At 37.0% G+C, this 26,328-nt stretch overlaps 2 protein-coding genes across 6 annotated transcripts in view; one reads left to right on the top strand and one right to left on the bottom strand.

Annotated features, from left to right (window-relative positions):
* The window catches only part of LOC117317332 (oxysterol-binding protein-related protein 3-like), a 103,925-nt gene extending 98,215 nt beyond the window's left edge, over positions 1-5,710 (bottom strand). The window contains exons 1-2 of one of the 4 annotated variants that reach the window (XM_033872130.1): positions 5,602-5,710; positions 5,189-5,328 (exon numbers count right to left, since the gene is read on the bottom strand). The gene's annotated coding sequence lies outside the window, so the exon portion shown is untranslated. The remainder of the gene's footprint in view (positions 1-5,188; positions 5,329-5,601) is intronic. The other 3 variants (XM_033872133.1, XM_033872131.1, XM_033872132.1) reach the window with 3 other exon arrangements.
* A 1,027-nt stretch (positions 5,711-6,737) lies between these two features.
* LOC117317368 (WW domain-containing adapter protein with coiled-coil-like) overlaps positions 6,738-26,328 on the top strand; it is a 42,111-nt gene continuing 22,520 nt past the window's right edge. For both annotated transcript variants that reach the window (XM_033872171.1, XM_033872170.1), the window contains exons 1-7: positions 6,738-6,900; positions 7,057-7,090; positions 12,797-12,968; positions 13,411-13,541; positions 14,909-15,036; positions 15,588-15,700; positions 16,683-17,096. In XM_033872171.1, the coding sequence (XP_033728062.1) occupies positions 6,860-6,900; positions 7,057-7,090; positions 12,797-12,968; positions 13,411-13,541; positions 14,909-15,036; positions 15,588-15,700; positions 16,683-17,096 (1,033 nt within the window). In that variant the 5' untranslated portion in view covers positions 6,738-6,859. The remainder of the gene's footprint in view (positions 6,901-7,056; positions 7,091-12,796; positions 12,969-13,410; positions 13,542-14,908; positions 15,037-15,587; positions 15,701-16,682; positions 17,097-26,328) is intronic.

Genomic DNA, 26,328 nt, shown 5'->3' with positions numbered 1-26,328 from the left:
AAGACGTCGATCCCGTTGCATATTTGAATTGCGTTTTGCAAATATTGCACTCAGTTATTGTCTTATCGACCACGCCATCCTTGTGAATAAAATTGAAATATTCCCGAACAGCTGATTTAAGTTTGGCCGCCATCTGTGTCAGGTAAACAATCCTAACCAATACAGTCGTGTTTTTCATTGCGAATGCGCGACTACATAGTTAATAGTCAAAGGCGTGTATCGTTAAAGATATCAATCATATAACACAAAAAGCACACGCCTTTGCTACAATGCGGACGACAACGACTGACTTATTCAGAACCGAACCGAAATTCACAAACAGCAAACCGAACCGAACCGTGAGCCTATCAACCGTGGTTAACCGTCCTTTCGGTTATAACCGTGACACCCCTAAGCCCCACTAATCCAGTCACCACCAGCCTCACTAATCCAGTCAACACCAGACCCACTAATCTAGTCACCATCAGCCCCACTAATCCAGTCAACACCAGACCCACTAATCCAGTCACCACCAACCCCACTAATCCAGTCACCACCAGCCTCACTAATCCAGTCAACACCAGACCCACTAATCTAGTCACCACCAGCCCCACTAATCCAGTCACCATCAGCCTCACTAATCCAGTCAACACCAGACCCACTAATCTAGTCACCATCAGCCCCACTAATCCAGTCAACACCAGACCCACTAATCCAGTCACCACCTGCCTCACTAATCCAGTCACCACCAGCCCCACTAATCCAGTCACCACCAGACCCACTTATCTTGTCAACACCAGCCCCACTAATCCAGTCACCACCAGACCCACTTATCTTGTCAACACCAGCCCCACTAATCCAGTCACCACCAGCCCCACTAATCCAGTCACCACCAGACCCACTTATCTTGTCAATACCAGTCCCACTAATCCAGTCACCACCAGACACACTAATCCAGTCACCACCAACTCTGCTTACTCAGTAATCAGTTAAACCTAATCAGCCCCAAAAAAGCCCTCAGATAAAGTCCTGTAGTAGAAATTGTCCAATATGTAGTGATGACTAGTCAGATTTATCATTATAGGAGGTTTCAGGAAATACATTCAAACCTGCCTTGGCGACCCCTGAATGAGGCGACTCTCTCATATGTGCCCACAATTTTCCTTATCTAACAGGGCATCCAGTAGACCCTTGAGAATATGTTTTTGACTCTCCAAAATCAGATTTAACTCTTGAGTTTGAAGTAGCATGTCTATTTGACATAATGTTTTGACCCTTCATATTTCTGAGAAAAGGTGATTTGACTTCTGAAATTACTAAAAGTCAAAGGTCAACTGGATGCCCTGATCTGATGATAATATATATACTGCTTACATGAACCTGGCTTAACAGACCACCCGATGTTAGTGATGTATGTGACCATATTTATTGCCTCAATTGGAAGATCACATATATATATATGACAGGTTTGACTGTATTAAGAAAATTGTATTTTTGTCTCCTGAACAATTGTGGGACAATAAACATGTTCTCCCTATCATACTCTGTATCAGCTGGCTTATTACCCATCTTAATTTATTTATGCAACATAAAGTTGGATTGCTTCCAAGATGTTGAATTCTCTCTGGGAACATGTACAGGTTGCCGATACAATATCAACATTATTCGAGAAAAGGTCAGATGAATATGATGCATGATCTGAAGAGAATTTGAATCAATTATGTATCAACAATATCTCTTTAACTTTATGTATGAATTCTTTATACAGTTTACTCAATTTATTTTACAACAATTGCAAAACAAGTTATATATCAACTTATATAATCACATTTGTTGGCCTGGGTTGAAGCATGCAAGGGGTCTTACTGTGGGAGGAAACCGGAGATTACCCAGGGAAAACCCACGTGGTCGGGCAGGTGACCGGTCCCCATACCTTTTCACACCCGATCAGGGAATCAAACTCCGGCCACCTAGGTGAAAGGCCAGTGTGTTACCACTGTGCTGCCTGACACCTAATACAGTTCAAAATGGTTAGACAAATTGGCATGCCTATTTAAGAAAAGGTCCAGATGTTTATATAGTAGTGTGAGATGCATACATGTAGTGTATGTGTGTATGTTTTGGAAGGCTGCGGTCTATTTATGTTTGTCTCCTTTTGAACAGAACTGATATGCTGACTTTATAGTCCTACTTCTGAGTACTTCACTTAACCATACTGCAGAAAATACCCATCAGGACATCCTACCCTTTCACATTATACTGACACAACATCCTACCCTTTCACATTATACTGACACAACATCCTACCCTCTCACATTATACTGACACAACATCCTACCCTCTCACATTATACTGACACAACATCCTACCCTCTCACATTATACTGACACAACATCCTACCCTCTCACATTATACTGACACAACATCCTACCCTCTCACATTATACTGACACAACATCCTACCCTCTCACATTATACTGACACAACATCCTACCCTCTCACATTATACTGACACAACATCCTACCCTCTCACATTATACTGACACAACATCCTACCCTCTCACATTATACTGACACAACATCCTATACCCTCTCACATTATACTGACACAACATCCTACCCTCTCACATTATACTGACACAACATCCTACCCTCTCACATTATACTGACACAATATCCTACCCTCTCACATTATACTGACACAACATCCTACCCTCTCACATTATACTGACACAACATCCTACCCTCTCACATTATACTGACACAACATCCTACCCTCTCACATTATACTGACACAACATCCTATACCCTCTCACATTATACTGACACAACATCCTACCCTCTCACATTATACTGACACAACATCCTACCCTCTCACATTATACTGACACAACATCCTACCCTCTCACATTATACTGACACAACATCCTACCCTCTCACATTATACTGACACAACATCCTACCCTCTCACATTATACTGACACAATATCCTACCCTCTCACATTATACTGACACAACATCCTACCCTCTCACATTATACTGACACAACATCCTACCCTTTCACATTATACTGACACAACATCCTACCCTCTCACATTATACTGACACAACATCCTACCCTCTCACATTATACTGACACAACATCCTACCCTCTCACATTATACTGACACAACATCCTACCCTCTCACATTATACTGACACAACATCCTACATACCCTCTCACATTATACTGACACAACATCCTACCCTCTCACATTATACTGACACAACATCCTACCCTCTCACATTCTACTGACACAACATCCTACCCTCTCACATTCTACTGACACAACATCCTACCCTTTCACATTATACTGACACAACATCCTACCCTCTCACATTATACTGACACAACATCCTACCCTCTCACATTCTACTGACACAACATCCTACCCTTTCACATTATACTGACACAACATCCTACCCTCTCACATTATACTGACACAACATCCTACCCTCTCACATTATACTGACACAATATCCTACCCTCTCACATTATACTGACACAACATCCTACCCTCTCACATTATACTGACACAACATCCTACCCTCTCACATTATACTGACACAACATCCTACCCTCTCACATTCTACTGACACAACATCCTACCCTCTCACATTCTACTGACACAACATCCTACCCTTTCACATTATACTGACACAACATCCTACCCTCTCACATTATACTGACACAACATCCTACCCTCTCACATTATACTGACACAACATCCTACCCTCTCACATTCTACTGACACAACATCCTACCCTCTCACATTCTACTGACACAACATCCTACCCTTTCACATTATACTGACACAACATCCTACCCTCTCACATTATACTGACACAACATCCTACCCTCTCACATTCTACTGACACAACATCCTACCCTTTCACATTATACTGACACAACATCCTACCCTCTCACATTATACTGACACAACATCCTACCCTCTCACATTATACTGACACAATATCCTACCCTCTCACATTATACTGACACAACATCCTACCCTCTCACATTATACTGACACAACATCCTACCCTCTCACATTATACTGACACAACATCCTACCCTCTCACATTCTACTGACACAACATCCTACCCTCTCACATTATACTGACACAACATCCTACCCTCTCACATTATACTGACACAACATCCTACCCTCTCACATTATACTGACACAACAGATGAACCAGTGGTCCAGGAATAGAAACTTCCAATTTTATAGACTGGTAATTCTCGGCCAGAAGACAAAACCCAAAACCTTCCTCACTGGGGCGAATGCTCAACTAAAGGGAAGGGGACAGAACCCAAAGCTATCCTCACAGGGGTGAACGTTCAACTAAAGGACAGGGGCAGAACCCAAAACCTTTCTCACAGGGGCAAACGCTCAACTTAGGGTCAGGGGATCCGGAAGGAACCTTCCTCATTGGGGCAAACGCTCAATTAAAGGCCAGGGGAAGAACAAAAAGCCTTCCTCACAGGGGCGAACACTCAACTAAAAGGACAAAAGTTGAAGCAGTGTCAAGGCTGATATTAGGAAAAAGAAAATTGGGGCAGATGGTACAATTATCCTACTTGCAGGGCGTTTTTTGGAGGAAGACTTCAGAATTAGGACCCTAAATGTAGTCATAAATTATTAGTTACCCTTTTCAATTGTTCACAATTTGAAAATCCAATCAGTCCACAAGTAAGAGCAGTTGATGATAATATGAACAATGTAGTTTAAGTCACAGAAAAATTTTAAGAAAAAAAATCCCAAAGAAGTTGGCGAGTTTTGACAAGTATAAGGTATCATATTTTTTCTCATGTTTACTTCCTTTCAAAATATGTATTAGATATACAGTAGATATATGAAATAAAAAATTAACTTGTTTTTCAGACACTTGTAAAGAAAAAAAGTTTCCATTACATAATCCTGTTGGATTGTGAAATGGCATATATACATAAATTGTTGTGAGAGCATAATGAAATAACTTTGGAATGTTGCATATTTTGATACAAATTAATATTATTTTTGCTCTATGTCAACAAACTCTACATGTAAGAAGATCTAACAGTTGTGTGCCACAACCAGTGGTAAAAGGGCCTTGGGCTGAGTGCATGCTGGTTGAGATTAATCTGGCTCACACAAAAAAATAAGCTATTTTCAGTAATTACTTACAAAGATAGGATATATGTACGTCCACTACAGCAAACACATACACGTCACTCTCCAATATTTCATGCCGATCTTGTCAATTTATCCTGCCAACTGTTTATGCCATATCACAACTTGCTGGGCCGTGTTCATCTGTTCATTTCCTGATCAATCGGCCAAATGGAAACCAAAGACTTATTATACAAGATAAAAATGACTCATCACTGTCATTTATAAGACTATCCAAACAAGTGACCAAGCAATGTTTTTCATCACCAATAAGCTCAGTAACACACTTAGGCCTACAGGTCATCAACAAATCAAATGTGTCCCGGCTTCCTTCAAGTCTCCTCGAACTTCCAAGAAGTTTTGCATTCCCGACAACATTTTCTCGCTCTTTTACAAAACAATATACTGTTCCATTAAAATATACATACTTACAAAGTATCCTCGTCCAGTATCACGAGTAAAGATTGATGATCGTCTGCTGAAAATCCCACTGCCAGCTGTAGGCTAGCTGTCATAGTCAACGGCAGCCATGTTTTTTATCCAACTGGATGAATGGAAAGAGTTATCTCCCATCTCACTTGAAAACTCCACAATATTACAATAATCTTTTTTAAAAATTTATGCAAATAACTGTAAAAAGTTCACAAAATATATCTGTACACGATATTTAGCTTGATATTTTATTCAATACAAATCATTAACTCAAAATTGTACAATAATTGTATTATAGAAACAAACGATTAGATCTACAAGTCTCTGACTGGATTTAATATATATATAACATATAAACTGCGTATAAATGTATTCTCAGTATATACAGAGACCTATATACAGGTCTCTGGTATATATAACTGTATATTTTTTAGTTTTCTTAATTTTGTATTTATCTATTAATTTATTTCTGTATTTTAGATAAAAACCAAACAACACGATTTCGCTTATGTGGTTCATTGTTACAGTAATTTAGCATCTTCATAATTATCATAGTGGTGTAGGACCCTAATAAATATCAATTTAATCAATAATTTTTGTTTTTGCTTTTTTTTTTTTTTTTTTTAGAAAAAGCAATTCAAATCATCATGGGTATCATTAATTATGAAATTATTTTTTATCTGAAAATTTGTTTGATGTATTTTCGATCAATAATAGTCCCATTGTTTCACTTTTCTGCTTTGGGGGTCCTTGAATAGTTACAAAAAAAACACAATATTCTCCTGTCTTCTAAATCTTATTCTGGAAATGTACACGTTATAATAATTGTGATTTGAGATGTAGACTGGCAAAAGCGTCACGGATCACGAGCTAAATCTAAAATAACGATTACCCCCTTTGGGGCCTCATTAGTTGTGTACTGGAATGTGTCCGAGACAACCTCGTCCTCTTGCGCTTCAAAAGGCGACCTTCACCTTAAACGACCCAACACTTTTTACAAAATATCATTATTTTTTGAGGTAATCAATAAAATATGATTAATTTTAAATGAAAAAGACAAGTGATAATTTAAAATTGAGTTTTCAACGGTAAAATATCAACAGTTGGATTCTATTTTCGTCATCAGGAAATACCCCGGATGTGTCATGGCGTCTAATCGACTGATTTGGAAGGCTGTCTAGCTGATGAAAATAGCTAGAATAGTCCATTCTTCAGCGTTTTGTGCGTTCAAGCACCCTATAAGTATTTGCATTAATGGTAATGCATGCAAGGAAACAGCCCAGACTCGATGATGGGTAAGGATCTTGGGTGTTTACATGACATGTCAGTTGCAAGACTGTCAGGCCGCCATCTTTGTTGTCAATTTGCAATAAATTTACAGAAAAAATATCTTGTTTTGCAGTTTTTAACGTATTTTTGATATTAATTATTATTGCATTTGTGTTTTTCAGGTATATGGAAAAGAGAGACGCCCATCCGTTCCAGGTAATTGGCGAAGGACATGCAATATCGAATCTGTATTATCAGACCATTCAAATGTTGTAAATTTTGAAAAAATAACCCCCAAAACATTTCAATTTTGAAACAAGACACTATCAAAAGTAACAAAGAAGTGAGCATTGCCCCTTCTTTGAACTGTCAGGTTTCAAAATTAAGTATTTGGAAGAATATTATTAAAAAATAACTTATTGGCAAGAATGGTCAATATGGGGTGCAGTTTGCCTTGGTAAGTGGTGAAACTGAAACAAAATGTAAGGAAATACGTTTGAAAACATAAAAAAATATTATTCCATGAGAATTTTTGAAGAAAACGTGTGATTTATGAGCATTTTTAACCATATTTGCATTGTCAACCAAGAGTGACTACTGGTTGATATAAATAGGGGATGACTACTGGTAAATGGAAATAAGGGGTGGATAACAGAAGAAGTGTTGCATTCCATTTGGTAGGAAGCAGTAGAAGTTTGTAGGGGAGTATTTACTTTGCCAGTCCACAGACTTTATCAAATGAGGATGGCAGATGAGCTGACATAACACAAATGTTGGTTACTAAGCATAGTATGAACCAGACTATCAGCCTTTCCGATTTTCAGTTTGAGAGGCTGTAGAGCAGAAGTGATTCAGAAAACGTTTTGAAAGAGATTTTGGGTATCAAATAAATCACTTTCAGACTACTTACCTATTGCAAGAAGTCATCCAATCAGTTACTCATAATCAGATTCGATAATTCTGTGAATGGAAGTCTGACATGGGTTTCTGTATAAACAGTGACCAGAGCAGGCGATGAGTTTATCAATGAATGGAATCCAACAACTTCAGCCTTAGCACAGATTTGACAAGACTTCTAAACATTTTGATTGAGAAGATGTTTTTTGTAGTGTACATTTTAAAGTGGGCAGTCCCAAATAAACTGCATTTAAACCACTTAATTTAGATATATAACAGAGCGCACAATAAATTAAATTTAAATCACTGCCTCTGCTAGGGATCGAACCCGGGACCTCTGGCTTACTAGTCTTACGCTCAACCGATCGAGCTAAAGAGAAGATCTCTGTAGCCGATCGGTATATTGAGGCTAGTATTTACCAGGGCTAGTATTTAACAGGGTTAGTATTTACCAGGGTTAGAATTTACCAGGGCTAGTATTTACCAGGGTTAGTATACTATTTACCAGGGCTAGTATTTACCAGGGTTACAGATATCTTTATCAATTGGCATTATAAACAAAAACATATGGTAGACCTTGAACCAATTCGGAAACGACCATGAATCGGGAACCTCCCGGCATGTGCTTACTCGTCAGCAAAAGGATTGTGAATTGGGCAAAAGTAATTTTCTTGTTAAAAACTTGCATTCAGAACATTAGTTTTTTAGTAAGGCTGTTATGAGTAACCGAGTATCCGAACACGGGTCTGGTTTGACCAGAATCTGGGTATCAAATTTTGTGCCTTCTCTTTTGCCAAGCATTATGTACAGATGATGATTGATGCATGTTTACTTCACAGATAGATTGGGTTTGACCCACCTACATTTACATAATGAGTTGAAGACCCAATTAAACTCGTGTATAGGACAAATTGATTTAAAAGAGATATTTTTGATAGACCTGGTGTCAAAGGAATTTTTGATGGCTCTGTTCTTGGATAGGGATATCTCAACCCGAATGTAAAGTTTGGCTGGTCAGCATGAGGCTTGTCGAGTGCCAGACTCTTACATGAGGATTTGGATATCTTTGTTCATGGTTTAGGCCCATGTTTGATTATTTTTCTCTCATGCTATACTTAAAAAAGTTTTTAAAAAATGTAAGGAATTGTAAACCTTTTTCATCGCCCCATGATGAAAATGTGTGTTAAATTGATGACATTGTCAATTTGCAATGTGATATTACTACATAAAATGATGAAGTTATGCTATTGTGATGTACGTCATAGTCAACTGTCTTTCCTTGTGAGATCAAATAACCCCATCCCTAATAACCATGAAATCATCCCAGGAAGTATGTGAGAAAGGGTAATCTAGAGTTACAACCTGATAAACTTAGGTTAGTAAACTCTGTGTACAGTAGCTATATATAGACATGTACATCACCTGCTAGAGTTAGTAAACTTTGTATGTAGTAGACATCGCCCCATAGTTAGTAAACTTTGTATGCAGTAGACGTACATCACCTGACAGAGGTAGTAAACTCTGTATGTAGTAGATATCACCTGCCAGAGTTAGTAAACTTTGTATGCAGTAGACATCACCTGCCAGAGTTAGTAAACTCTGTATGTAGTAGACATCACCTGCCAGAGTTAGTAAACTTTGTATGCAGTAGACATCACCTGCCAGAGTTAGTAAACTTTGTATGCAGTAGACATCGCCTGTCAGAGTTAGTAAACTTTGTATGTAGTAGACATCACCTGCCAGATTTAGTAAACTCTGTATGTAGTAGACATCACCTGCCAGAGTTAGTAAACTCTGTATGCAGTAGACATCGCCTGCCAGAGTTAGTAAACTCTGTATGCAGTAGATATCACCTGCCAGAGTTAGTAAACTTTGTATGTAGTAGACATACATCACCTGCCAGAGTTAGTAAACTTTGTATGCAGTAGACATCACCTGCCAGAGTCAGTAAACTTTGTATGCAGTAGACATCACCTGCCAGAGTTAGTAAACTTTGTATGCAGTAGATATCACCTGCCAGAGTAAGTAAACTTTGTATGCAGTAGACATCACCTGCCAGAGTTAGTAAACTCTGTATGTAGTAGATATCACCTGCCAGAGTTAGTAAACTTTGTATGTAGTAGACATACATCACCTGCCAGAGTTAGTAAACTTTGTATGTAGTAGACATCACCTGCCAGAGTTAGTAAACTCTGTATGTAGTAGACATCACCTGCCAGAGTTAGTAATTATAACTTTGTATGCAGTAGACATCACCTGCCAGAGTTAGTAAACTTTGTATGCAGTAGACATGTACATCACCTGCCAGAGTTAGTAAACTCTGTATGCAGTAGACATCACCTGCCAGAGTTAGTAAACTCTGTATGCAGTAGACATCACCTGCCAGAGTTAGTAAACTTTGTATGCAGTAGACATCACCTGCCAGAGTTAGTAAACTCTGTATGCAGTAGACATCACCTGCCAGAGTTAGTAAACTTTGTATGCAGTAGACATACATCACCTGCCAGAGTTAGTAAACTCTGTATGCAGTAGACATGTACATCACCTGCCAGAGTTAGTAAACTTTGTATGCAGTAGACATCACCTGCCAGAGTTAGTAAACTTTGTATGCAGTATACATCACCTGCCAGAGTTAGTAAACTTTGTATGCAGTAGACATCACCTGCCAGAGTTAGTAAACTCTGTATGCAGTAGACATACATCACCTGCCAGAGTTAGTAAACTCTGTGTGCAGTAGACATCACCTGCCAGAGTTAGTAAACTCTGTATGCAGTAGACATCACCTGCCAGAGTTAGTAAACTTTGTATGCAGTAGACATCACCTGCCAGAGTTAGTAAACTCTGTATGCAGTAGACATCACCTGCCAGAGTTAGTAAACTTTGTATGCAGTAGACATCACCTGCCAGAGTTAGTAAACTCTGTATGCAGTAGACATCGCCTGCTAGAGTTAGCAAACTTTGTATGCAGTAGACATCACCTGCCAGAGTTAGTAAACTTTGTATGTAGTAGACATCACCTGCCAGAGTTAGTAAACTCTGTATGTAGTAGACATACATCGCCTGCCAGAGTTAGTAAACTTTGTATGCAGTAGACATCACCTGCCAGTGTTAGTGAACTTTGTATGCAGTAGACATACATCACCTGCCAGAGTTAGTAAACTTTGTATGCAGTAGATATCACCTGCTAGAGTCAGTAAACTTTGTATGCAGTAGACATCACCTGCCAGAGTTAGTAAACTTTGTATGCAGTAGATATCACCTGCCAGAGTTAGTAAACTTTGTATGTAGTAGACATACATCACCTGCCAGAGTTAGTAAACTTTGTATGCAGTAGACATCACCTGCCAGAGTTAGTAAACTCTGTATGTAGTAGACATCGCCTGCCAGAGTTAGTAAACTCTGTATGTAGTAGACATCACCTGCCAGAGTTAGTAAACTCTGTATGTAGTAGACATCACCTGCCAGAGTTAGTAAACTTTGTATGCAGTAGACATCACCTGCCAGAGTTAGTAAACTCTGTATGTAGTAGACATCACCTGCCAGAGTTAGTAAACTTTGTATGCAGTAGACATCGCCTGCCAGAGTTAGTAAACTCTGTATGCAGTAGACATCACCTGCCAGAGTTAGTAAACTTTGTATGCAGTAGACATCACCTGCCAGAGTTAGTAAACTCTGTATGCAGTAGATATCACCTGCCAGAGTTAGTAAACTTTGTATGCAGTAGATATCACCTGCCAGAGTTAGTAAACTTTGTATGCAGTAGACATCACCTGCCAGAGTTAGTAAACTCTGTATGCAGTAGATATCACCTGCCAGAGTTAGTAAACTCTGTATGCAGTAGATATCACCTGCCAGAGTTAGTAAACTTTGTATGCAGTAGATATCACCTGCCAGAGTTAGTAAACTTTGTATGTAGTAGACATACATCACCTGCCAGAGTTAGTAAACTTTGTATGCAGTAGATATCACCTGCTAGAGTTAGTAAACTTTGTATGTAGTATACATCACCTGCTAGAGTTAGTAAACTTTGTATGCAGTAGACATCACCTGCCAGAGTTAGTAAACTCTGTATGTAGTAGACATCACCTGCTAGAGTTAGTAAACTTTGTATGCAGTAGACATCACCTGCCAGAGTTAGTAAACTTTGTATGCAGTAGACATACATCACCTGCCAGAGTTAGTAAACTCTGTATGCAGTAGACATCGCCTGCTAGAGTATTCACAGAATTTCATATTATACGCTTAGGATGTGGACATATGGGACATTGTTGAACAGTTTGGTATAGTTTCTGATAGTCTTACCACTAATTAATTAAAATAGTCAGTAAAATCAAAGATTAACAAGATGTACGGAAATATTACCTTCAGTGCTCTGAACAAGGTTGATCAGGAATACATGTGTGTACTACACTGATGCTCTCCAAACCTACATGTGCCTACATAGCTGTCTGCAACAGAGGATACATTTTGTATATATATACCTATCCAATACTTATATCTCGGGAAATAGTTTAGAGTTTTTCAGTCTTTTACATAAAAATACTTTGGAGTTTTTCAGTCGTTTACATAAATTATGAAAGTATGTGGATAGACATTGTATGTAAAGCAACTAGTTATACCACAACACTGGTTGTGGTATATACCAAAGTCTATCCACATTCATGCTTATTACCAACATGAAAATTATATTTGTTTTATCATTTAAATATCAAAAAGTTCTTCTGCACATCTCTGAAAATGCTAATAGTACTAGTGTGGTCCTGGATACAAGCATGCAAAAAAGCTGTGTCTTTAGGATTGGAGTTGTTTACTAGCACTTGCTTCAAGAAACGATTCCATACGTGTATTTAGATTTCCAACTTTGTAATATGGTGTGATAAGTTTGATAATCCATATGATATAAACCTGAGTATGTTATCCTTTAACCTAGAATCAGCTTGTATGTACTCAAAATTCTCTCCAATCTTCTATGAATATTAAAATCCCTAAATGTGTTCTTAAAATATTATCTTTGGTGTGTTACAGTCATCCCAGTACCCATCAAAGAATTACGGAATCGACAGTTATTCAGACAGATACAAGCGAGATGGGGGCAGTTCTGACAGATGTCGAGACAACAGCCCTTCAAGCCGTCTCAGTCCCAGATATCACAACAAAAGCTCTTATTCTGAGAAAATTAAAGAGAGATACGAGAAAGGTATGTCTGGACATCTTAAATATGTACTAAAAGAAATTTAACAAATGCATTCTCATCATTCTTGACTGTTTTTGAATTAAAAAAGCAGTGATAATGCAGATAAATTTAAATCTTACTAAAAGTCAAGATCAACACACGTTTATGTTTGTTCTTATCTTTGAAGGATAGAGTTAGAAGTCACTTTCAACCTCTTTGTTTAAGGTGAATTTTTATCACCAATATACAAAGACAGATTTAGTTGGTACACCTTAAACATGGTACCATATATGTCTCTCTATGATTCGCCAGAGTTTAGTATCCATTGATCAGTTTTGAAGGGTCAAGGTCAGACCTGACAGCTTTTGAACTAAAAAGCATGTGAACAACATATTTGACAACCTGAAAACATATTTTGTGTGTATTGAATATGATTAGAGTTTACCGAGCTTGAAATTGTTTTCAGGATCAAGTAGTTTTCCCGACAGAAAGGCAAACCATACCTACAGCAATCAAAGAAGTAACAACCAAAATGGTAACTACGACAAAGGCGTCAAAAACCTCCGTGACGTTAAGGAAAAAGATGGAAAACCAGAGGTAATTGATCTTTTGTTTCTGACAGCATAATAAAACTGCTTTAAAACATAGCTATAGCAAACTCCAGGGACTGAAGGGAAGTTCAGAAAAGCACGAAATTTCATGCGTTGCAAGACTGAAATTAGACTGAAATAATAAATAGTTGATTCACTATAGGTGTAATTAGTTCTTCTTAACGCTTCTTTATTGAGATAAGTATTGTTTATTGAGATAAGTATTGTTTATTGAGATAAGTATTGTTTGAAACTAGGATTATGTAGTGTTGTTATATTAATGATTACTCATTTTACCTGCAGACTTATAATTTGTCAATCCTGAGTTTGTTTTATCAATCTTTTGATGGTTTGACATTTAACAAGGAAACTGTAAAAATTGAGGCATACTGACAACAACAAAAAATGAGAGAGAAACAAAGAGGAACTTTGAAAATTGAGACATAATGAAAAATGAGAGAAAAAGAAAGGGTTGCTAGGTTTATAAAAAATTTACTTTACTCAGAGTGGCAAATGATCTACTAATTTTGTTCTATGATCAATATTCTATCGAAAAATTGATTACAAACATTTATCCTAACTCAGATTAGGTATTGTTTACTGAGAGTTTTAAACAATGGCCCAGACTTCAAGTCCAGCTGGATATCATTATATGATATCAGAATCCACGAATGTTTTCACTACCTAGTATCAGGAAGAAAACATTGGGAGATGTCTCACTTATTGGGACATGTTGAAAGAATTCCTGTTTGTTACTGTACATATTTATGTGCATTCGGATTGTAAAGCATAATCAAAATTTAACAGATTTGTGAGTTGATAACTGACGTATCCACAATATCATTATCTCTTACAGATTGCCTGCAAGATATCTACAATTTTTCGTTTTTTAATCCCTTTGTCGCTATGCTGTCAGACTATCTGTTGTTGTTTGTTTTGTTTAAATTCATAAGTTGTTGTAGGCTAAGTGCAAAATTAAATACTTGTATAAAATGTTCATTGATAGATTATACAAAAAAATCACTTGAAATTATATATACATGTCTATTATTTTATATTCTTAGTCATCTTTGTCCACACACAATATCCTTTAATCCATTCCTCAAACAAGATAGAAATTATCACTTACTTTTGACGGTACTATCTGCCCGATCGGGATATCCTGTTGATATTTTGAACAAAAAACTGATTATTTTACAATGTGCAGGCAGTATGTTGCTGTGTGCAATCTGCAGGAAAGTATGGTATAATAAATAGTAGCTTAAATTAGCACAACACTTTCAGTGTGAAAATCGCTTAAAATAAGATTACAGTTAAAAAGCATTACAGGAACACTTGCTAACATTGTATATATATATTTCTATTTACTTTCAGTCCCAGAAGACACCTGGACGAACCTGCGGAGATTGGTCAGAGCATGTCAGCTCGTCCGGTATGCACTACTACTACAACTGTAAGACTGAGGTGTCTCAGTGGGAGAAACCAAAGGATTGGACCGAAGGGTCAGTGTCTTCACAATATTACTACTGATAGAACAAAGTCTGTCTTGTCCCCAGGTTTTTGATGGAGTAAAACAATGTTTAGTTGTAACAATTCCTTTAGTTCTGCTTAAGAAATCACATACAAGAGTTTTGGAGTTCTGACCAAGACATAGGCATTATAAAGAGTTTCAGTTCTTGGACTATGGAAATTCTCAAAATAACCAGGATACACTGCACATATAAATTTGCTTGTCAAATGATCTGAATTATTTGTCCATGGAATATGGATATTCTCCAACACCCTTGATACAATGGAGATTTGTTTGTCAAATAATATTAAATTGGTCCATGTAACGTTGAAATTCTTCAAATACCCATAATACACTGCACATTAATTTGTTAAATGATCTGATACAAGATACTAGTTTGATTTTGTAATATAAAATACATGTTTATATGTTATATATAGATTTTGCATTTATATAGACTCTGTACAGAATTCCTATACATTAAGTGTTAATGCAGTTTGTTGGAAATAGTTCTATGCAATTTAACATTTTCTTAATTTGCAGAATGGGATCAAAGTCCGATGTCAAACCCAACAACTACACTCGTGGTGGAGCCAACAGTAGTGGTGGTGGAGGAGGAAACAGTAGTGGAGCCAAACACAATTACTCTAATAAATGTGAGTGGTCACACAGACATAATTACTCTAATAAATGGGAGTGGTCACACAGACACAATTACTCTAATAAATGTGAGTGGTCACACAGACATAATTACTCTAATAAATGGGAGTGGTCACACAGACATAATTACTCTAATAAATGTGAGTGGTCACACAGACACAATTACTCTAATAAATGTGAGTGGTCACACAGACACAATTACTCTAATAAATGTGAGTGGTCACACAGACACAATTACTCTAATAAATGTGAGTGGTCACACAGACACAATTACTCTAATAAATGTGAGTGGTTACACAGACACAATTACTCTAATAAATGGGAGTGGTCACACAGACACAATTACTCTAATTTACTCTAAAGAATTTGAATGGTCACAGACTAGGGAGGAGATGCGTGGCCCAGTAGGGAAGTCATCCTTAGTTATTAAAGTTGAATGTCTTTCAACTGAATTTGCTTTGAATCATCTCTGTTGATCTCTGTACATAGTACTGAGAGGCACATCCCAAAGTATGAAAGTATGATACATGATGTTACTTAAATAAGATTGAGAGTGTATTGGCATGATTGCTAAAAGTGATTGATACAGAGCCCTCTTGGACTCTCATGTTTCGCTTTATATGGGTTAAAAAGTAATAGAAGATATCTTACCTATTATACACATGCAGTATTACATTAAAGGATTAAGTGTCTGTCTGGTGATTTTACCAAAGGAAAAAATCTTTATCGATGAATACTTTGAAGGGACCACAACGCTGCCAATAAAAAAGATATCGATACCAAATTTGACATGGCTTGCTGTGTCTGTGTTGTAAAAAATTTTGATGCTTAATATATAAGGAAATCTTCAAACAAGTACTGATTTGAGATGAAATATGAAATACAAGCAAAATGAAAATTATTTGTGCTTTTGTAACACTTGTTTGTGCTATTGTAACACTTGTTTGTGCTTTTGTAACACTTGTTTGTGTTTTCCAGCCACAAGTTTTCAAGTCTCTACAGACAAGTCCAAACATTCCAGTAATGCTGCGGACCGAACATTATTATCAGAGAAAAACCTCAAACGAAGCATGTCGGATATTAACCCGACCTATCCCCACAGTGGAAAACCGGACAAAAAATACATTATTGAAAAGTTCCAGGCCAGCCAGCATCTGGCTGTGGAACAGCAACATCTCCGAGGAGGACCTAGTCAGTCCTCTTCTCACCATCGGACTCCTCACGCTGTGGACCATAAGCCAGACAATGCTACAATGTTTCACAGGAAAGATGGCTCAGGGACTTACCCTGATCCACAGGGCAGCCAGGCAAACAGACGTTACCGACGTAACAGCGAAGGAAATAGATCATACAGTGGTGGTGGTCAAGTGACACCCAGAAAACACAATCATGGTGAGTTGGTCCATATATATTCTCCTGTAGAACCGGATTATATATGTGTCACGTGTTTGTCTCCAAGGATTTACTCTTTGTTTACTGGACAATTCTCTTGGTAAGTATTAACCTTGATTTAGGTGCTGGGAAAATTGTTTCTTTAAATAAGAAAGGAAGTGATAATCTAGACAATAAAGATATGATTAGTATTGCCTTAAGCAAGTTCTTTGGAATGAAATGAGTCTTTTGCTCTTGACTTCCCTTTGAAATACAGGATGATGTATTGTCAGTGTATTGGGCTATATATTTATCCCTCCATCATCCTACTCATTAATTAAGGGCTATATATTTCAGAATTATTGGTGGGGAAGGGATAGAAGGCACTGATATTAAAAATTTGATTTTATAGTTTTCCTTACAATGAATATGTTGTAACATTTTATTGGTGGTGGGGTAAAGCCCTGTATTCCTTATACTAAATATGTTGGAATAATTCTTTGTCCTGTTAGGAGTATTGTTAGGGGTAAAGCATACCCCTCTTCCGAAAATTTGAGGAGTTCAAGCATGAATCCAGGAGTACAAGTAAAAATTCATGTATCAAATGTACTTAAATCTTGTTGACAGATATGACAAGTGTTTGTTCTTGAAGTGATGTATTCTAGTTGTAATCACAAAATCAACTAACTGTGTCAAATGAAGCTACCTAGGCACAGTTGTAATGTATATACTGGTCGGTACATACGGTGACCGACTCCCCTCTCACCAAGCCCCAGGCCAGGGTAGCTACAGTTATTATAACAGATGGAGGGGATGTTTTGTTTACATAATTAGTCCAGGGTCGAAGTGTCCGAGATTTCCTGGGTTTTATGAGGGATGACTGCTCAAATCTGGGATAAATTTAACCCCGATTTGGGAAATGTACCAAATTGGGGGATTTCCCTATACTATATATTTAGAATTGAACACCAGTATGGTTCAACAGGATTTAATAAATCTATATGCATATAACTGCATGTATTGTGTTATAAACATGTTATATTGGCCCACCACTATCAGATAATGGGCTATTCAAACTTCCCTGTAAACGATTCTTGTAACTGCTAAAATTTCTCAAAGTATTGTAGGGATCTTTCTCTAATTTGTAGGTTCCCTATAGTCCCTAGTTGTGCATATTGAATTTTCAGACTGATCAGAAATCAAAATGGCCAAAAGATGGCTATTTTAAATTTCGACAGGTTGAAGTTTGTTGTCGCAAATTATCTGAAAATTTTTCATGGATCTTTCTCAAATTTACCTGTAGATTTCCCTTCGTCTGTTGTTTCCATGTTCCATAATGAGACTGATATGAAAACAAGATGGCCAGCAGGCTGCCAATTCGCATTTTGACAGTTGAAGTTTGTTATCTTTATTTCTCAGAGAGTTCTTCATCGATCTTTTCCCAAATATCACATGTACATTCCCCTTGGCACCCAGAACTTTGTTTATATTCCAGTTTGAGACTGATTGGAAAATATGATGGCCAACCATTGGCCATTTTGAATTTTGTCAGTTAAAATTTGTTATCATTAAATTTGCTAACCTTATTTCTCTGAAGGCTCTTGATGGTTTTCTTCAGGTTTAATATATATGTAGTTTCAGCTTGTTTTCAAATGGTTAAGAAGAAATTTAAAGCAGAGAAAAAATCAGTCTTGGAGATCCAATAAAAGTCATTCAGTGATGAGCACCAAGATCACTCTGGGCTGGGATCCCTTTCTGTTATATCATGTAATATATTGTCATATACGAAGGATGATTGATATGTTGTGAGCCTCGTATTGAAGTAGGTACTCAGTTATTTTTTTTAGTCCTCTCTGACTTTATAGGGCCATGTACCCAAGGACTGGTCTCATTTGGTTAGTTTATATTGCAACGAGGTAGGACTCAAAAGTAAACAAGACAAGCGGCTTTTGCAAAATGGACTAAATCGATGAAAGAGCAGTGATCCAATATTTGCATAAAAAGCTTAACACCTAAGGATATCCATAATGATATGGTAGCAACACTAGGGAAAGATGGCCCCTTCATATGCTACAGTGAAAAGGTGGGCGGCGGAATTTAAGCGCGTCCGACAGCCTTGAGGATGACCCCTGTCATGGAAGGCTTATCAATGTTGCAACCCCAGAAATGGTCAACAAAGTTCATGATATTGTTATGACTGACAGACTAGTAACAGAAAGATAGCCATTGGAGTTGGCATTTCACAGGAAAGAGTACATTTCATTCTGACCAAGGATCTTGCAATGAGAAAGCTTTCGGCCCTATGGGTACCAAGACTTCTGACAGTTGATCAGAAGCACAACAGGCACACATTTTCGCATGCTAATCTTAACCTTTTTGAGGAAGATCCTGCCAACTTTCTTCAGAGATTTGTCACTATGGAAGAAAAATAGGTCCATCATTTTACCCCAGAGGCCAAACAATTTGCAACAATCGAATCATTGGAAGCATCCTGTCTCTCCCCTGCCAAAGAAGGCAATGACTGTTCCATCAGCTGGGAAGGTTATGGTCTTGGTTTTCTGGGATGCAGATGGTATTCTGCTGATACATTATCTCCAAAAGGGACACAATCAATGGCACATACTATGCTTCATTTCTGATTCTGAGGCAGTTATGGGAAAATATTAAACTTAAGCACTGCGGAAAGCTTACTAAAGGTGAGTTATTCCACCAGGACAATGCTCTTGTTCACAAGTCTGTCATTGGCATGGCTGCCATTCATGATTGTGGCTTTAAATTGATTGAGCATCTGCCTAATTCACCTGATCTCACTCCATCAGATTTGTATCTATTTCCAAAACAGCTATTTCAGACACTCACTTTCAGTCCGATGATGAGGTCATACCTGCAGTGGATGACTTTCTGAACAGCCAAGAAAAGGAGTTCTATAAAAGTGCCATTGAGGCCCTTAAACACCGCTGGCAAAAGTGTAAAGATCCTGAAGGGGATTACGGTATGTTGAAAAAGGATACAATATGTCGGGCAAAATTCAAATCTTTCAATATGAGGATCACAACATACCAATCAGCCCTTGTAATTTGTTCTGACCATTTATAATTGTCAAAATAACCTTGAATGAATTGGAGGCAGCCAATGATGCTACAACATAAGTCTTACCCACAGTTAATTTCGCAGATAATATTTACCTGTGTCTTATTAATTCATGGATCAAATTTTCAAAACACCGTCAATGGGCAGCGAAATAGAAAAAGTATGAAAATACCCAGCCTGATTGTACAGCTGACATTTATATGTTTTGTTACTGAAGCCTGTGGAGTTTCACTTTCAGGTTACTGGTACACTACATGTGTATATAAGCTAGTGTTCATATGGGGATGTTATGCTTTTTTGACATCAGTTACGTATACATTCACCTGCAGTCTCTTATAATTACCATCAATACTTAAGCTTGGTTGCAGAATTTTGTTTTTATTTTGGTTTTGAATGAAGTTCATTATTTATACAGCAAATACCCATGCTATCTACTAGGCTGGTTGTTGCTATCAACACTAAGGACTTCAGGATGATCTCATCATTGTCTTCTGTACATTGGCAAGACTTTTCTGATGAGAAATTGCTAAAGAAGAGTTTGAAGGATGCTTGAAAAATACTTTGATAGGCTTAGCTTTGAATTGTAATATTTATTTCTTGTATAATATATATACTGGATATTGGATGATGATTATATTGTAAGACCATGCCCCCCAGTCCATGGATAATACAGATTAGGCAAAAATGTCAGCAGGAACTATAATTATAATTATGCACCAAAGAAATATTGCACCATGAATATTGCTAAAAAGCATTCAGATGTTGAACAAATTGGCTATTGCATTTTTAAGACAGAAGAAAAAACATAATTAGGGCTTTTCACCCAAGTGGTGTAGGTATGTTTAATGAGAAGGTCTGAAGATGTTCATGTAACAAAATTAAGTAGGACAGAAAATTAAAAATGGCCGCCATGACGTCATACCTTAAAAGTTTAAAATTGCTATAACTCAAAAAGTGTCCATTATACAGAGGTCATGTAATTATATTATTTGTAGGTAATGACTAGGGCTAACTTTTATATCGTGACAAGTTTAAGGTCAGAGGTCAAATTCAGGGGTCGAAATAACCGCAAGCCCGTCGGCCCGGGGCTATTAAATTTAATGAAGGGCAGATTGGTTATTCGATGAGCTGGCCTGTCGGGCTTGTTGATATTTGAACATCAGAACTACCCTCACAAATTCAAAAATAAACCTTAACTAACGTAACTTATCGTTCGGAGATGCTTGATTTGTTCTTCGCGTAGGCTTGGCCCTATCGCATATGTAACAGCATTTTTCATTGGCTTATCGTATCAAAACTCAGGATCGCTGCTGCGTTTGTTCCCGATTGCAACGCATAGCATTTATTGCAAGCGCGGTAAAGACACCACTGTCACAACAAGATGGTGGTGGAAGGTCATAATATTAATGTTTTTCTCTATCGGTTTATAAATTTTCACGATGGAGCGATTTCTATTCATTTCAATCTAACAAATGTATGAAACATGCCTCTTACAAAAGATCTATTGTGCAATGTCGTAATTTTATTCCAAGTTAATTATATATCACAGCAACAGCAGACATTACAAAAAACAAATAGATATCAACAAAAACATGGATGATATTTTGCGCATAACCATGGCCTATAAGCAAATAATAACAATGTTGTGAATTTTCATCAAAAAAAAAAAAAAAAAAAACATTCTTTAAAAAACAACAATTTTAAAAACTCAATTTTCTAGCTCAAAATACTCTAGAATGCACCAGAGAGCTTCTACGTTTTTAAAAAAATTTCGGGGGGGGGGGGGGGGACCCCCCAAATTGGCCCGCCTATGGCTGCACTCCAGGTCCATTTAAATTACAGAAGGGCCAGTAGATTTTCTCATTGGCAAGCCCTTTGGTCCAGCTGGAATAATTTCTTATTTCTACCCCTGCAAATTAAAAAGCTCGCTAAGGGGTCAAGTTTATCTATTTTTAGAAAATCTTCATTTTTCAATCTTTTTCAATCTTTTTCAAAAATATTTGTCAAAATATGATGCAGTATGTCATTCTGATGATTTTGATGTCATTAGTTTTTTGGTATTATTTGTCGTTAACGCGAGACGCCATTTTGAATATTTCACTCTATATTTTATGTATGCCTACAACTCACATTTTAAGTTTCTTCTCAAATTCCACCAGTGCGACTCAGCACAAACTTTGACAAAATGACAAGGAGATAGTACTGACCAAGTCTTGTTATATTATCATGTGGTCAGTCCGAAATCCAATATGGCCACCATGATGTCATGTATTGAAAAGTTTAAAATGGCCATAACTAAAAGAAATATTCTTCTACACAGGTCATGTAATTATGTTATTTGTAGATAATTCCGGGCGCTAACTTTTACTACTAAAAGTTTTCAGGTCAGAGGTCAAATAAAAAAAGTTCGCTATGGGGTCAAATTTGTCTATTTTTAGAAAATCTTCATTTTTCAATCTTTTTCAAAAAATCTTTCAAAGTATGATGCAGTATGTCATTCTGATGATTTTGATGTCCTTAGTTCTTTGGTAACATTTGTCGTTAACGCGAGACGCCATTTTGAATATTTCTCTCTATATCTTATGTATGCCTATATAGCTACAACTCGCATTTTAAGTTTCTTCTCAAATTTCACCACTGCGATTCAACACAAACTTTGAAAAAATGACTATGAGATGGTACTGGCCAAGTCTTGTTATAATGGGGTCGATCCAAAATCCAATATGGCCACCATGACGTCATGTATTAAAAAGTTTAAAATTACCATAACTAAAAAAGGATTTATTCTACAGAGGTCATGTAGTTATGTTATTTGTAGATAATGCCTGCCGCTAACATTTATTACAAAAAAATTTCGGGTCAAAGGTCAAATAAAAAAGTAAGCTATGGGGTCAAATTTGTCTATTTTTAGAAAATCTTCATTTTTCAATCTTTTTCCAAAATTCTTTTGAAGTATGACGCAGTATGTCATTCTGATGATTTTTGCTGTCCTTAGTTTTTCAGTAAAATTTGTTGTTAATGCGAGATGCCATTTTGAATATTTCCCTTTATATTTTATGTATTTTAAAAAACAAAGTAGCTGTATATATATATATATATATAGTTGGACGGAGGGAGATAACTCGTACAATGTGCTGTATGGGTTATCTCCCCTTGTCCAACTCCTTTGTTGAAACGTTTCATCTCAGATGCCAGATTAATTCAAAACTAGAATGTGGATGACCTATCAAGTGTTCTAAAATATATTTTTTACGTTTGGAAATACCAAGCCTTTAGGTCAGTTATGCTAAGTAGGTGAAAAGCCCGTCAGATTGTTAGCCAACAATTTCTAGTTCTAATTAATATCAGTACTAGCTAAGATTAAATGAAATTGAAATATAGCATACATATTTAACGTTCCTAAATAAGGGGTTTTAATTTGCTTTCATGCAATGAAATTTATTAACCATTAACCTTGCAAGTTGGCCTGTTGGGCTGGTTTGAACTGTTTTAAAGTCCATTTTGAATGATTTTCCAATTTATGCAACTTGTATTTTAACAATATGAAGGGTTAGTGCTGAAAAGCTCATGAAACAATTTTCTGTGCATATTCTCCTAGGCAGAAATGACATCTTACTTTATATATATTTATACACAACACACCAAAACAGTATGAAAGTCAAAAATTTATTGAATGGAACCAATAACTTGTTCAGGCTCATATTCATTATTACTTAAAGGTTTGGCATTCTTAGGGGCTGCTCATTCTTACAACTAAATAACATCAACACAACTAACAATATTACATAATAAAATTTTACTCACTTCTAAAAAGATACACCTAAACAATTGAAATACCAATGATACTATAGGGGCATGCAACCCCCAAGCTAGAGCCATCATAGCTTAGCTAGCTATGACTAATAGAAAGCACAGGCGCTTGCATATAGAAAATATCACTTTCGATTTTTTTTTTTGATATGACAGCGGTATGTGTAATCTGTTAACCTGAAGGTTGGCAACTACGCCACGAGCGAAACGGCACCCCATCTCACTTCAACCGGCTAAAAAACACATTTATTCAAACTGACACGGCGCACACTATATGCGACCGTCATCAGAAAACATTCATCTTTAACCTACCGTGCCACTCAATATGAATTGTTACATCCAAAACACAATAATCCGTGAAAACATCGCCGAATTCCTCGCTCAGAACGCCATTTCTCAAACGGCTCCCTGAGCCTGTCCAGATTCTTCATTTACATACGGGGTTCAAGGGTCATGCGATTATATGATCGTCAGTCGTCAGGTGTACTTTTGGGGGTCATCTCCGCATGCATTTTGTCCGCAAAATGCTTCGGCTCGCTGAAGAGTTTCGTCTAAGTTACGATTATTTGAAGAGTTTCGTCGATGAACGATGATTTATAAATTATTCGTTATTTTGAACGTTTGATTACCATGCACCGTATATGACAGTACACAGCAGGCGCGGATCCAGGAATTGGAAAGGGGGGGGGGTCCAGTAATTTAGTGGTAATGTGGTAATGCGAGCGCCATAGGCGGGAGCCGAATTTTTTTTGGCGAGGGGTCTGGGGGCCAAATTTCGGAACAAAATTTCGGAAAAATGAAATGATTAAATGATTATAGCAAATTTTGCAATCTTTCGAGAATAAGATTTTCGATAAGTGGAAAGGGGGGGGGGGGGGGGGGGGAGGGGGCATATATTGATTCACACAGAACCTCACTATCGTATCGTTTTCTAAATAATGAAATAATTGTCACAAAGGTAGAACAAAATGCTTATTTATTGATTAACTTTTGTCAGTTTACTGAAATCTGGACGAACAAAAAGAAAAGTGAATCACGAATAAGACTGTCATCAGGTTACTGGAACGTATACATGTGTACCAACATTACTTACTTCAGACCTGTTCATTTATTTCTGCACATTTTACAAATATCATGTCGTCGTCAAATACGAAAATCATACTTCAGACCTGTCAAACGATTTGTACGTTGTGATCGATGATCCATCATCAATTTATTTTCATTTACCACAATGTTAGATTTAATGTTTGCTAGAAGTTCTTCGAGTTCAATCCAAATTTTATGAGTACATCTATCACTGTATGATTATCGAAATATTGAGTTCCTTCAGTCATTTTGTTTTAAACCCCTTTTTATTCAAATTTTCGAAACAGTATTACTTTCTTACGTTATTTCGGTTTTAATACACTCGATATCATCAGTTTGCCCCTTAGTTTTAGTGTCTACAATCAGGGGCGGACACAGGATTTTCAAATAGGGGGCGTGCGAAATTAAAAGGGGGGAGGGGGGTGTCCGCCGGTTCTCCCCCTGAAAAATAGCAGGTTAATGCAAAATCCTGCATTCTAGTGTATTTCACGATAGATTCATACCTGGTGTGTTTTATAAAAACAAGTATATGAGAGATGTTTTTAATGATTTGATATTGTTATTTCGCTGATTGATACGGGAATTCGTTTTTTAAGATACCCTTACTTTGACAATTTTAGGGGGGGGGCTTTAAATCCACCAGTGACAATGTCAAAGAGTTTAACGCATTGTAAAATGTATTCTTTGTAATATTCAATTATCCATTTATTCCACTTTACATCGCTCGCATATATAAAATTTAAGTTATTGATGAATTACCTTATTAATTGAGTGTGTAAGCATCAAACGCTACACTAATAATAATCAAACTGGCTGAAGTGCTTACAGAATTATGAAACTGAATTAAAATGAGAAAGAAAAGAGAATACTTGAGGGGGAAGTAGTGGTTATTTTGTGTCAACGCCAGACTTTTATAGTATTTTAGGGCTAACGCCAGAATACCCAGAACAACCTCTTATTCTTATCGATATTGTGTGTGGTATACATTTTTAACTAGTCATGTAGGGGTCAATTTTTTTAAGAATTGAAGATTGGCATAGCCCTAAATAGATGGCAAGTACAATAAAAAATCAAAATATCAAACAACTATCAGCTATTACCCCATCCAAATTTTAACTTCGAAAAATTTAATTTCAACTGATACTGCTTGTTCATGGTATACGTATAATGTCCCGGCCCTGTCTTGAACAAGTTATTGAGCACCGTTATATGCAATCTTTTTGATTGAAAACGAAGTTCAGCAACTACCGAAATGATGCAGTTGAAA

This window comes from Pecten maximus, chromosome 19 (assembly GCF_902652985.1).
Source record: "Pecten maximus chromosome 19, xPecMax1.1, whole genome shotgun sequence".
Classification (NCBI taxonomy): Eukaryota; Metazoa; Mollusca; class Bivalvia; order Pectinida; family Pectinidae; genus Pecten; species Pecten maximus.
The sequence above is the reverse complement of the archived record's forward strand: the minus strand, read 5'-3'. Positions and strand labels throughout refer to the sequence as shown.